The sequence below is a fragment of the Neofelis nebulosa genome, chromosome 9, assembly GCF_028018385.1.
Source record: "Neofelis nebulosa isolate mNeoNeb1 chromosome 9, mNeoNeb1.pri, whole genome shotgun sequence".
In the NCBI taxonomy this organism is placed as follows: Eukaryota; Metazoa; Chordata; class Mammalia; order Carnivora; family Felidae; genus Neofelis; species Neofelis nebulosa.
Window position 1 is genome coordinate 89738231 of NC_080790.1, and position 13346 is coordinate 89751576.

Genomic DNA, 13346 nt, shown 5'->3' on the forward strand with positions numbered 1-13346 from the left:
TACCTTCTAGCTGAGTCATCATGCCTCAAACTTCAGCCTCTTATGTGGCTCAAAGGAGCTACACAGATATCTGGAAGCTGAATAAATGGATAAATTTATAGGCTAAGATTTACAAAACATTCCTTAAAGAAGAATAAAAAATAATTAGAAGACCTGTTTCTTACATGTGCTTATTTAAAATGTATGATCTACCAAATTCAAAAACAAAAAGAGATAGAATAAGATTTATAGTAAAAACACATACACATGTAAACATAGAAGTTAATTTTTTAAGCTGTTGGAAACCTTACAGTTAAAGCAGGGAGATAAGTGTACCAGGAATTAAGGACAAGCTTATTACTCCAATGAGGCACTACATTGAACTTTGAGCTCCCTAGTATCCAAAGCAAAAACAGGAATATATCAGAGGTGACTGTAGAATTCTCACTGGCTCATAAAGGAAGGCAGTGCCTGATGAGCAGCAGAAACAAGCTGCTTACAGAGATAAAAAGTTACTCAGGGAAGAATTATATGATTGCCATGCCAACAATTGGGAACCTTTCAGATAGTAATACTACCTGCAGATATATGCTTGCTAAATTGATCTGTGCATTCAGCAAGCCCCCCACTGAGCATGACAAGAAGAGTTTGAGTTGCACAGCCATGGATACCCATAAGGAATGGGTAGAATGGGTAGAAGACTGTGTGGAATGTTGATTTTAAAATGGGCTCTGGAGGCCGATGGGAGAGACATGATGTGTGGTCTGTTGACCACAGAAGATCCACTACCTAGACAAGGCAAGGCAGGGTTTGAGGAGCTGCCGTATTCCCCCAAGAGCAGCAGGTAGGATGGCCTCTGAACTGCATACAGTAGGGGTGCATCCCAGCTAGGTCAGGGAGCCACAGGTAGAGGAAGACCAAAGCACAAGAAACTTGTCTCATAGAGGAAGGATATCAAGGATTAGGTCAGGTCAGTTCTTCTGAAAGTAAATAGGTAAATAACAACCTAGTTAATAGATCTTGTGTACTTACTGTTTAAATAATATATACTGTGCCAACTCTCAATATACTCTCTCTCAACTTCAGATTCACCCTTCATCACCTACTCATGAAAATTAAGATGGGCCCTTTAAGTATTTTTTCTTTGCCAACTGGCACAATATTAAGTTTTGTCAGTTGAGAGCACTGGGAAAAGGCGTTCTCTTTCCAAGTTCCAGCAGGCTCCTACAGCACTTAGGTGTCTGTGTAATGGAGACACCTCCCTGAGAACAGCCTTCCTGGCCCCTCTAAGGTGGATTTCCAGCAGGTTTCCCACGGTGGCACCACAGAAACCATGCTGTGAGCCCTGCAAGGACTGTGGGCCCAGGGCACTCCTTCTCAGCCCCAGCAGTAGTGGCTGCTCCTTGTAGCTGCTATTGCTATAGACTCTGGCATTTTCTCTGCTTCTTAGTATCCAAATTCTCTTTAATTCTATTACAGTTGGTAATTCTTCATATTAAAATTTCCCTATTCATTGTGTAGTTTCTCTCTCCTGACTACTTCTGGCTGATATAGCATCTGTTAGAAACATTTTCTCCAGCTATTAAAAAAAGTCTTGTATGGAGCTCACAAACACCATTTTTAATGCCCACAGATTGACATCATCCATCCAGCTGACAGCTGAGTGGACTGTGTGCCAGACTCTGAAGGACACAGACCCTAACCTGAAGGATTTTGTGATGTAATGAAAAGCTCAAGCACATAAACCAACAATAAACCATCTAGGCACTCTGATGTAGGAATATATTTTGTGGGAGCTCCAAGAAGGGAGTCCTGTCAACATCAGGACCCTGCTGGTCCAGCTATTCTGTCTCTCCCCCAACCCCAGCCAGCACACCTGCTCAATGCCCAGCACTGTATACTTTGACCCCTGCATTGGGGGTCAGCCACCCCCTCTCCACAGGATGAGGAGAGCTCAGGCCCAACTGGCTCCCAGAACCTCTGCAAATCTCTGTCTTTGGTTCAATCTCCCAGGACAGCCCAGGTCCTTAGGAGTAAGCTGAGGGTTGGACAAGGAACATTTGTGTGTGCATGCAGAGGGAATGAGGAGCAAGTTGGGGCTGTTGGGCAAAAGATCCACAGTCCTGTGCATATAGGACCCTTGGTCTGAATAGAAACAGGAAGGCACTGGTGTCCATTTGTGCTCCTGCCAAAGGCACCAAATCATCCTGAGCCTCTCCCTAAATCCTTATACCCACAGCACTGACTGCTCTCACATCTCCCTGCCTTACATATGGTTGATATGTCCTGCCTCTGTCTCCCACCTGGGAAATTCTTCTCCCCTGCTCCACCTCCCTACTCCAGTAAGATATCAAATAAAAAACAAAACAAAACAAATACATGCTTAGTAAGGAAAGACTTTATTCCAAGGATTGTTGCAAGAACTGGAGATAGAGACTGTTGCACTAGGGAGAATGTTCTGTTCATGACATCTGTGTAGCTCAGGGTTAGGCAAAAAGGGCAACAACCCCAAGGACCAGGGAACCCATGTGGAAGCCTCTGGAGATAGGTTTGAGCAACTGGACAGATAGTGTTCCATCAGCCAGACAAGGGTACCCAGGAGGAGGAGTGGGAAGTGGACACGAGGAGGCCCATTTGGGACTGCTGAAAAGTTGGTACCTGTGGGCCACATAGGCAGTATTTCCAGCAGATGGCTAGAAATATGGGTCTGGTGCTTGGTTGAGAGATGAAGGCCACAATACAGATATGGCACCACCGACATGTGGCTGAAGTGAGCACACACAGGGGGACTGAGGAGGGGAAGGGGAAGGAAAGCTGAGGATAGAACACTGGTGACATCATCTTTCAAGTGATTAAGGGAGCAGGTCCAGTGCAGGAGTGGAAGAGAAATAGGTGAGAACAGGGCTTAATCTTCCTGACTTTGTCTCAGCATCTTGAGAGAGATGATAGAAACAACTACCTTTTGGAGCATTCTAAGGATCGATGAAACAATTATGGCAACATAATGCACCTGGATAGTGTCTCACACTTCATTACATTAAGTAACACACAGGTCCAAGGCTCAAGAAAAGCAGGGATTTCTGCTCATTCATTACTGTTACTCCTAAAGGCACTATATAGACAATAGAGCCTCAGGAAGATCTGAATGGATGGCTTCTTCCTTATCTGGATGTGGGCCTGGAGTAAACCATTTGGCAAACGGGTCACAGTCCTGTCATCCAAAAGGAGAGATGCTAATCTGTCCATCTTAAGTCATCAGAGAAAACTATCAAGATCAACAATTTATCTAAAGCTAGAGATTATTTTTATGGTTGGTCTGTCATTGCTTTTGCTTATGCACGCCAGGCACTATTTATTTATGTATTTATTTAAAGTTTATTTATTTTGAGGGGGAGGGGCAGAGAGAGAGAGAATCCCAAGCTGACAGCACAGAGCTCAACAGTAGGCTTGATCCCATGAACTGAACCATGAGATAATGACCAGAGTTGAGATCAAGAGTTGGATGCTTAACCAATTAAGCCACTTAGCTAACCCCCACAAGGCACTATTTAAGGTCATATGTGGCACTGAAGTATAAAGTAATCACACATCTTGTTTTTACCCAAATGATAGATTTCTAAAAGAGATGGAAAATTTTCCTTAAGTCAGTCATCTCTGAGAATATCCTATTATACTTAGGCACACTCTTTAAAACCTCCCAAGTATTTTCTGGACAGTCTCAAATGACTTGCTAGATCTTCACCTCTTTTAAGTTGTCATTACTTACTTTGACACTGGGTAACCCCTACCTTTATTCAGAAATTAGCACAAAACTATTGCTGCTCATTAAGAAGACAGCCATCCTAAGAGCATGACCAAGACACACCGCCACATGCAACTCACAGTGATTATTTAGCAGCACCTGCTGGTGGGAATCATAAATACCCTGGATTTGAAATGGAAATTTTTTTAGTTATGGCAAACTGTATATACTCTCACTAGGAACAATCTAGCACTGAAGGAAGATTTTATTTTTTGTTATTGTTGAATGTGGAGGGGCAAAAAAATGGCCCACGTTTAAATGGATGGTTCTAAGATGGAAGGATTTGAAAACTCGATAGACCAATGTACACTGTGAAGTGTGTGCAAACGTGTGAACTGGGGTCCACAAAACGAATGGCAATACAGTGACCTATCCTATTTGTTATTGTGCTATTCTTCGTATCTTTAAAAGAAATATTAGACACATTTTTCCTCTTGGAAAATACAGTTGAGTTTTATTTGCATCTGCTAGTCAAAAACAGAAAAAACATCTATCTTCTAAAGCAGAAATTTTGATGTGGAAATATTGAAAATATTGATCAAACCATGTACCAAGGCTGTCCAATGGGATGAAATGGGTGTGACATAATGTCTGCATTCCAGTGATATTCTCCACTCAATGTCACATTCACTTATTTTTTTTTTACAGAACAGCTTTAAAAACATTTTTTAAAAAGAAGCTCTTAGCAAATAGAAATTGATAAGTATTGGAGTGATACAGTGTCATAGGAACTATGAATTCACTAAATTCATGCAAACACAAGTTCTAACCACTACCATAAAACACCCTTTACTATGACCAAATTAGAGAAAAGGAGATCCTGAGAGGAGCTTTCAAAAATTTCCCATGTACTGATATTCCTGAAATCCCATCAAACTTGTTCGAATCTTGAAGAGTTTTGTTCTTTATGCTTCTTTTTAAAGTTAATATTTTTGTCTATGTGGGGTAACACTGTTAAAACACTGAAATTAACAACTCTGCAATAAGAAACCAGGAATGAACAGAAATAAGTGAGGAATACAGTGTAAGCCCTGGAGAATATTACCTGGCTTTGGCAGGGGGAGATAATCTGCCCTCTTTCTTTAGGTGCTAACCTAAGGGACATTATAAGCGGTTTTCAGTTTCCAGATGCCCAAAAAGAAATTACCCTCAGCTCACTTCTTCCTGGAGACATTCTATTGACAAAGCTGTGTTGGTGTGTAAGACTGTCAGAGCCAAGTCTTGTGGGAAAGACTTAGAAATGCCTGTTGTTGTTGTTGTTGTTTTGTGTTTTATCCTGGAGCAGACGCGTGTTACAGCAGGAGACAAGGAGGGTCAGTAACACCTTCCCACCTGCTTCCTTAGTCAAATAGGCATACAGACATTAGAGCAGTCTGAAAATTACTAAGTGCTTTAAAAGCAACTGAGAGCTCAGAGGGCACCAGAATAAGCAACTGTATATGGACCAGTGCACTGAAATGTCTAGGACCAAAGTTTCTTGTTTTTGTGTTTTACCTGATTGAAGTCAGGTGAGTTGGTAGTAGATATAATTCTGAAAAGACCTGCACACATCAGCACTGCTTGGGGTGGGGTGCGGGGGTGGTGATTCTCCCTAATTCTGGGCTTCATTTAACAAGCTCATCTGGCTCTCACATTTAGTCTTTGTCAGCAATAAAGGTGACATTTTGGCCTCCAGCTGCCAGTTTTACTTTTCAATTTCTTTCAGAACTCAGGTGAGGAAAATGGGGGGCTATTTATCAGGCCTCAGAATGTGCTACTTTCCCTCCCTCCCTCCCTTCTTTCTAAACACTTGAAGTACTGCAGAAAGCATACATATAAATGCACAGCCTGACAAATTTTCACAAAACAGTAGCACCCATGTAACAAACACCAAGATCAAGAAACTTACCAGGACCCTGGAATGTTCCCCCAGGCCCTCTCCCGTCACCATCCTTACCTGGAATAACCGCTATTTGGACTTCTAGCTACACAGATTCAATATGGGTGGGTGTTGTGGCTTGGTGTCTTGTGGGTTTGTTTAGCTGTGCACTTGGCTTTACACTTCTAGACTTGGCAGAATTTAAGATTTAGGGAGCCTGCTGCTTTTAATTTGTGGGTAACATCTACTTGTAGCTAAGAGAGGCAGGAATTTCAGCAAGGGTCAGAAGTCTCACTTGGGTCTCACGGGGCTAAAATCAAAGAATTAAATCAAAATCAAAGCACAGCTGAGTTCCTTCTGAAGGCTCTAGGAGAGAATCCGTTTCCTTACTTTTCCCAGCTTCTGCAGGTGCCCTGTGCTCCTTGGCTGTGACCCCTTCCTCTGTCATCAGAGCCAAGAGTGGCACTTCTCTCTGACCTGTTTCAGTGGTCACATCTCTCTCCGACTACAGCCAGGAAAGGCCCTCAGCTCTAAAGAACTAAGTGATTAGACTAGGCCCACCTAGTCTGGAGAATCCAGGACCATCACCGCAACTCAAGGTTGTACATCTATTGTCTCTTTTGCCAGCTCAGGCTACATATTCCCAGGTTTGGAACATTAGGGCACAAACATCATTGGTGGTGGGGTTGGGGGCGGGGCGGGGGGAGAGGGAAACACTGTTCTATTTACCACAGGGAGAGAAGTGAAAGAATGCTTTCCTCTTTAAATGTCTGGTAGGATTCTAGGGTGAAGCTATCTTGGCCTAAACTTCATGAGGATTTTAATTATGGATTATTTCTTATTATGAAATTTCCTATTAATTTTTTATCAGTAAGCTATTTTTAAAATGAATTTATCATTTCTTCTGTATTTTCAAATTTATTGATGACACTTTAATGCCTAACAGGATCTGTAGTGACATCTTCATTTCCATTGCTTTTGCCTTTAACTTTTTAAGAAAAAATATCAGGCTTATTGAGGTATATGGAATATTTCCACCACTCTAAGAGATTTCCTTGTGTGCATTTGAAGTCAATCTTCCTCCCTCAGCAGGCCCAGCAACCACAGCTGATTTCTGTCCCTATGGTTTTGCTTTGACAAAAATGTCACATAAATGTAGTCATATAGCCGTTTGTGTCTGGTTTGACTTAGCAAAGTACTTCTGGATTTATTCATGTATCTACATGTATCAGTGTGCCCCTTTTCATTGTATGATGAACTACAACTTGTTTATACATTTATCAGTTGATGGACATTTGAGTTGTTACAAGTTTGGTAGATTATGGAAAAACTGCTATAAACATTTAAGTACAGGTCTTTGTATGGACAAATATTTTCATCTATCTTGAATACATTTTTTAGGACTGGAATTGCTGGGTTTTATGGCATGGCAGGTAGAACAATGTCCTCCTAGAGATCTGAATCCCCAGAACCTTTGAATGTTAGGTTGCATGGCAGAAGGAAACTAAGGTTGCTAGCCAGCAGATGGGGAAATGCTGCTAGTGGGCCCCATGTAATCACCAAAGTTTCTTAAGGTGGAAGAGGGAGGAAGAGAAAAAGGTCAGACTGAGGCCATGTGAGGATTCAACTCACCACTGCTGACTCTGAAGATGGGGGAAGCAATCATGAGCCAAGGAATATGGGCAGCTTCTAGAAGCAGGAAAAGGCAGAGGATTCTCCCCTAGGGCCTCCAGAAGGAACAGATCCCTGGCCACACCTTGATTTTAGCCCTGTGAACCCCATGTCAGCCTTCCAGCCTGCAAGAATGTAATACAGTGTTTTTTAAGTCAATAAGTTTGTGGCAATTTGTTAGAGCAGTTGTAGAAAACTAACACATATGGTGAGGGAACAGGAAGCTGGCCGACTTTCCAAAATGACTGAACCATTTTGCATTCCCACCAGCAATGCAGTGTTCTAGTCATTCCACAACTCCCCACCTTCATTTTCATAATGTCAGGTTTGTTGTTTTCAACTCTAGCCATTCCAAGCCTCTTTCCTTTCTTCTTGGTTGTTCTTCCCTTGGTTTTTTAATCTTAATATATCTTTTAAAAATATAAGAAATTTGGATTTTTTTTTCTATTTCATTAATTCCTGTTTTCATCTTTATTATTTTGCTTTGGGTTTAATTTACTATTCTTTTCCTAACTTCTTGAGATGAATGTGTACAACATTGGTTTTCAGCCTTTTTTCCCTCCTAATACTAGCATTTAGGATTATAAGTTTTAGCCTTTTTTCTCTTCTAATGCTAGCATGGAGAATTATAAATTTTGAGCCTAAGCATAACTTTAGCTGTTTCTCACAAGTTATGATATAGGTTTTCATTATCATTCAGCTCAAAATATTTTTCAAATTTCCTTTTTGATTTCTTCTCTGACCCATGGGTTACTTAGAAGTTTATTTGCTAGTTTCCAAATATATGGGAATTTTTGTTACTACTGATTTCTATCTTAATTATATGATGATCAGTCTACATGTAACTCCTTCAGAAGGTACTCAGGCTCACTTTGTAGTCAAATGTCCTGGTCAGTTTTCATAAATCTTCCCAGTGGGCCTGAAAGCAGTGCGTGTTCTGTGATTTGGGGTATACTGCTCTATAATTAATTGTTCTCCAGGCCAATGTGGTTGAATGTTTTCTTCAAGGCTCCCATATTTGTACTAATATTGGTCCGCTTGGTCTATCATATACAAAAGGTGTATGGAAATCTCCCAGAGTATGGATTTGCATACTTCTCCACATATTCTCATCAATTTTTGCTTTAAATATGCTCACAGAGGCTGTAAGGTACATACAAATTTGTTGTTATATATTCTTGTATTTGAAGGTCTATCTCCAACAATACCTCTGCGTTAAAGTTTTTTTTTTTTAATATATAGAAAATATAGCTACACATTAGCTTTTGGTTAGAGTCTGCATGATGTACCTTTTCCTATCTTCTGTCTATGAAGACAGAGAAAGTTTCAGGCCTCTCATAAAATGATTATAGCTGATTTTTAAAGACTTTGTCTAAAAAAATTACAGCATGTAATCAATGTGATAACATATTTACTTGGGTCTACATCTATCCCATTTTTAAATGTTTTCTGGTTGTCATACCTGTTTTATTTTCTTTGCTTTCTTTTGAATTATCATTTATTAGACTAGTGTTCCCTCTGCCAGTTTGAAAGTTACACACTTTACTGTGTTTACGTGCACTCTTATGAAGTCTCATGTTACTGGGCTGACTGGGACTCATTCTCCTCCCAGTTAATGGAAGAACCTTAGATGACTTGATTTATCCCACTCCCCCAATTTATATGCCACTCTAGTCTTGTGTTTTAGTTTTCTGTATATTTCCAACTCTTTAAGACATTATCATTGTTTTGCAGTCATTATTCATTTAGATTTATCCATTTGGTTACCACTTCCATTACCATATATACCTTTCTGCATCCGTATTTTTTTAAACACTACTTATTTATTCTATTACACAAGAACTGCTCACCTGTTTTCAGTATGGAGGTTCCTCAAAAAATTAAAAATAGAATTACCCTATGACCCAGCAATTGTACTACTAGGTGTTTGCCCAAAGGATACAAAAATACTGATTCGAAGGGGCACATGCACCCCAATGTTTATAGCAGCATTATCAACAATAGCCAAATTATGGAAAGAGCCCAAATGTCCATCGACTGACGTATGGATAAAGAATATATGGTATAGAATACTACTTGGTGATGAAAAGGAATGAAATCTTGCATTTGCAACAACATGGATGGGACTAGAGAGTATTATGCTATAAAAAATAAGTCAGTCAGAGAAAGACATACATTATTTCACTCATATGTGGAATTTGAGAAACTCAACAGATGAACACAGGGGAAGGGAAGGAAAAAATAAGAAAAACAGAGGGAGGCAAACCATAAGAGATTCTTAATACAGAGAACAAACTGAGGGCTGCTGAAGGGGAGTTGGGTGGGAGGGAGGATGTGTTAAATGGGCTCTGGGCATTCAGGAGGGCACTTCTGGGATGAACACTGGATGTCAAATTTAAGAATTCAGATTCTACTCCGGAAACCAAGACTACACTGTAGTCTTGAATTAAAAAAAAAACTTTAATTAAAAAAAAAAAAAAAAAAAAAAAAGAACTGCTCACCTGGACTGCAGTCTCTCTACTGAGTCACCCTGCCCAAGCCAGTTCCAGCTCCTCCAATACATCTTTTCTGCTAACTCTGGAGGAATATCTGACCATGTGAGGTCAAATCTTTCTATGGCTCCTACTGCCTGTGGGATTGGGTTTATAAACTCTTTCTTGATCTGTCCCCTAATTCTAAAATTTCATCCTCACTCTTTTTCCACATCTCCCCTATACTCTCTACTCATAGTTAGCTATTTTCTAGAGTACACAGATATTATCAAAAACATGCTATTCCTTGTACCTGAATTATGGTTCTCCATTCACGTATCTAAAAAACTGCTTCCAATCCTTCAAGACCCAGTCACTTCCTTGAGTGCTTTCTTGTGTTCTGTGGGTGAGATAAAAGCCCTTCTGAGACTACTCTATGCGTAAATTTGCTCTCTTGTCTTGTTACTGTTCTGGTTGCTCCATTAGGGCATGGCTAGCCTTAACCATGTGTATGCCTATTTCCTAGCCCAATAGGAAAATGGGGCTTAAATTGAGTTCTTCTTCAAAAAGGGAATAGTCCCTGTAATGTTTTTTCCCCCTTTGTGTTTTTCTGAAGCTGAAATCATAGTCTATGTGAAAAAGCTTTAAAGATCAGACAAGTATGTAAAGATTAATGGTTGATAATGAGGTAATTGTTTCACATGCTTTATGGAAAACAAATTACCAAAACATGTCTAGCTTTATTTGGTTCCCAGGGAATTTATTAATTCAAGCTTCATTGGATCATAATTCACTTTGTAACCCTGCACCTGGATAGTGAAGAATAAATCAGGTTTGTAAGAAGAACATGAACATTATAGTATATTTGTTCTCAAAACTTTTGAATCTCAAATGAATGAAATAAATTAAAGATCACATTGTCAGTTGAAGCACATGTGGTGAGTCTTGCTTACAGCAGAATCAGTAGTAGTAATAAATGATTACCCTTCTGCTAAGTTCAGAGTCTTGGGCAGGTTTCCATAATCTTTTCAACTAGAAAATTGAATAAATTTTTTTAACATTGCCAACAACCAATCTGGCATTTAAACTTACTTTATTAAAGTTGAGGATAGCTGTTTAATACATAGTTTGATATAATAAAACTACAGATGACCAGCACTCACATCACATAATTGAGCTTCCAGGATGACACTCCCCTCAGCTAACGCTCAGTGCTGTGGCAGTGGGTGGGCTCTGTACGACAGGCTACCTGCCCTCAGGGACTCACGGGCTCTCCTGCTCTCACCTTCCAGCTGGGCTCTGTACACCAGGCTACCTGCCCTCATGGACTCAGAGGCTCTCTTGCTCCCACCTTCCAGAACTTGGGCATTACTGATCCTGAGAAGAAAGTTCAGAGCTTTTTCTGTGATACTTATAACTTACTTTACTAATGTTTTAAAAGGCTAAGAGACATTTGTGAATTTCAAATGCAAAACTGGAATTTAAGGTGTTTGTTCTGATAAATTATGCTATGAAATGAAAGGTTTTATTTGCAACTTATATAATTTCATGAAAATATACACTGCTCAGAATCTGACATAGGCTAAGTAAAATATTTTGTTTTCTGAAAAATACTGGTAATATACACCTCTGTCTTAAAATAATTCAAACACATGATTAAATGAACTAATTTTGACAAAATGTTTCTTTAAGATGACAGTTTGCAAAAAGAAAAGTTAAAGTAATTTTAAACCAATTTTAGTAAATACGTAGATATATTTTATTTGTCAAGAGGATATTTTATTTAGGATATTCAAGTACAAAAGTGAAAAATTATATACCTATGACTGTTAAGAAAAAGTTAGAAGGCATCCAATTGTTCTAAGAATACTATGAAGGCACTGAATTCAAATATCTCAATATATGAGTTATCTAAATTTTTATATCTTTAATATTCAGATGCTGACAGATATTTTCTTAAGAAGTATTTTTAATAAGACAATTCAACCTTATGATTTTTTTTTCCCTGGAAGACAGTTTTAAACATATAAAATATCCTAATGAAATAGAGTGGCAACACCCCAGATTCAAAGGTACTCATCACTAGAAAAGGGATTTATACCTGGATGTTATTACTTTCAAACATATCTTGCTCCATCACAACAATACTTCAACCACAATAAGGTATAGTGAAGCATAGAAGGCCATCATGTTACATAATTTCATACAAAAGCGTAGGATCATGTTATCAATTGGATAATGGTACAAAAATTAAAAACTTCTATAAAACTATTAAGAGATTAGAGCTTCAGGTATATAATACATTTTAAAACATATTTCCCAAATTTTACCTTTGGTATGTACAAAAAAGGAGTTCCTCTTGGAATATAAATGCAATCAGATAGCCATACAATGAATGAGTTCTGTATTTTCAATGTCATTGACACTTTGCTCCATGGTACAATGCATGTAAGTGACAATAACCGGGCAGCAGGAAAAATGATCTACATTCATCACAAACCAGCAACTTGAAAACCTCTAACAACAGTGAATATATAAATGATATCATTCACTGTGGCTTATATATTAACTTTATACTTAAAAGCATTTAAGTGCCATTTGTGGCCATTTGCCAGATATAGAATAAGTGATACAGAAAATTAAAACAGCAAGAAAATCCGAGCATACTTCTAACATTTTAATAACTTTTGCTTGTGATGACCTTCTATGATCTGGAACCTTTGTTTTACATAAAATTGGAGCTGGAAAGAGAAAAAAAACCTTTTGATTGGTACAATAAAAAACTATATAGGAAATAAAAATTACTAAAATCATTAGTTTTACAAAGCTTTTACAAGAAAGAGCAAATATACATCTAATATACTATAGGATATTTAGCTATGGGACTTTGGAAAAAAAAATAAAAATACCTCATCAAACTCTATTTTCTTGAATATTAATTCTTCTGAGCTCTCAAAAAACTATGGGCTTTGCCCTTACTTTATAAACAAGAACACATACTAATGGTTGTTAAGTGGAGCAGGGTGACAATTTTTACAAAGCAAATGTAAGCTGTCTTTCATACATGGAATAAACTTGGGGAATCCAATTTTAGTAACACTGGATTAAGATGAAAGGATGAGAAGGTAAAAGGTCCCTTAACTATACAATTCAAAGCATATCTTAAAGCAGTAATAAACTATATTTTAGCTTATCTTTTGAAATTCAATTATTAAATAAAAATAGCTATTAAAAATCATATACATTTTTTTGACAAGTAATTGCATGCCCACTATATAGCAGGCACTGTTATAGGCTCTGGACATGGATGCATCAATGAACAAAACAAAGATCCATGCCCTTGTAAAGTTTATATGGAAGGATCACACATAAGAATTCCTTCCTTCTTTCTTTCTTCTCCCCAAACTATAAAATCCACAGGTCGGCTAAATCCACCAAAACCCTGTGCATTTACTTCTCCATAGTTTAAAAATTGGAAAGTCCCCATGGTCCAATGTTAGGTTTCCCTAATTATTTGAAGTAAGTCACAGTATTCTGAAAATGCTGGGTTTGAAATAAGATATGA

The 13346-nt window shown here is 38.5% G+C and overlaps 1 protein-coding gene across 7 annotated transcripts in view; it reads right to left on the reverse strand.

The window, feature by feature from the left end:
• Window positions 1-10857: 10857 nt before the first annotated feature.
• SEPTIN10 (septin 10) overlaps window positions 10858-13346 on the reverse strand; it is a 66897-nt gene continuing 64408 nt past the window's right edge. For 4 of the 7 annotated variants that reach the window (XM_058684639.1, XM_058684642.1, XM_058684640.1 and 1 more), the window contains one exon: window positions 11285-12522. In XM_058684639.1, the coding sequence (XP_058540622.1) occupies window positions 12359-12522 (164 nt within the window). In that variant the 3' untranslated portion in view covers window positions 11285-12358. Of the gene's footprint in view, window positions 11159-11284; window positions 12523-13346 lie in introns of those variants that run through there. The other 3 variants (XM_058684646.1, XM_058684645.1, XM_058684641.1) reach the window with 2 other exon arrangements.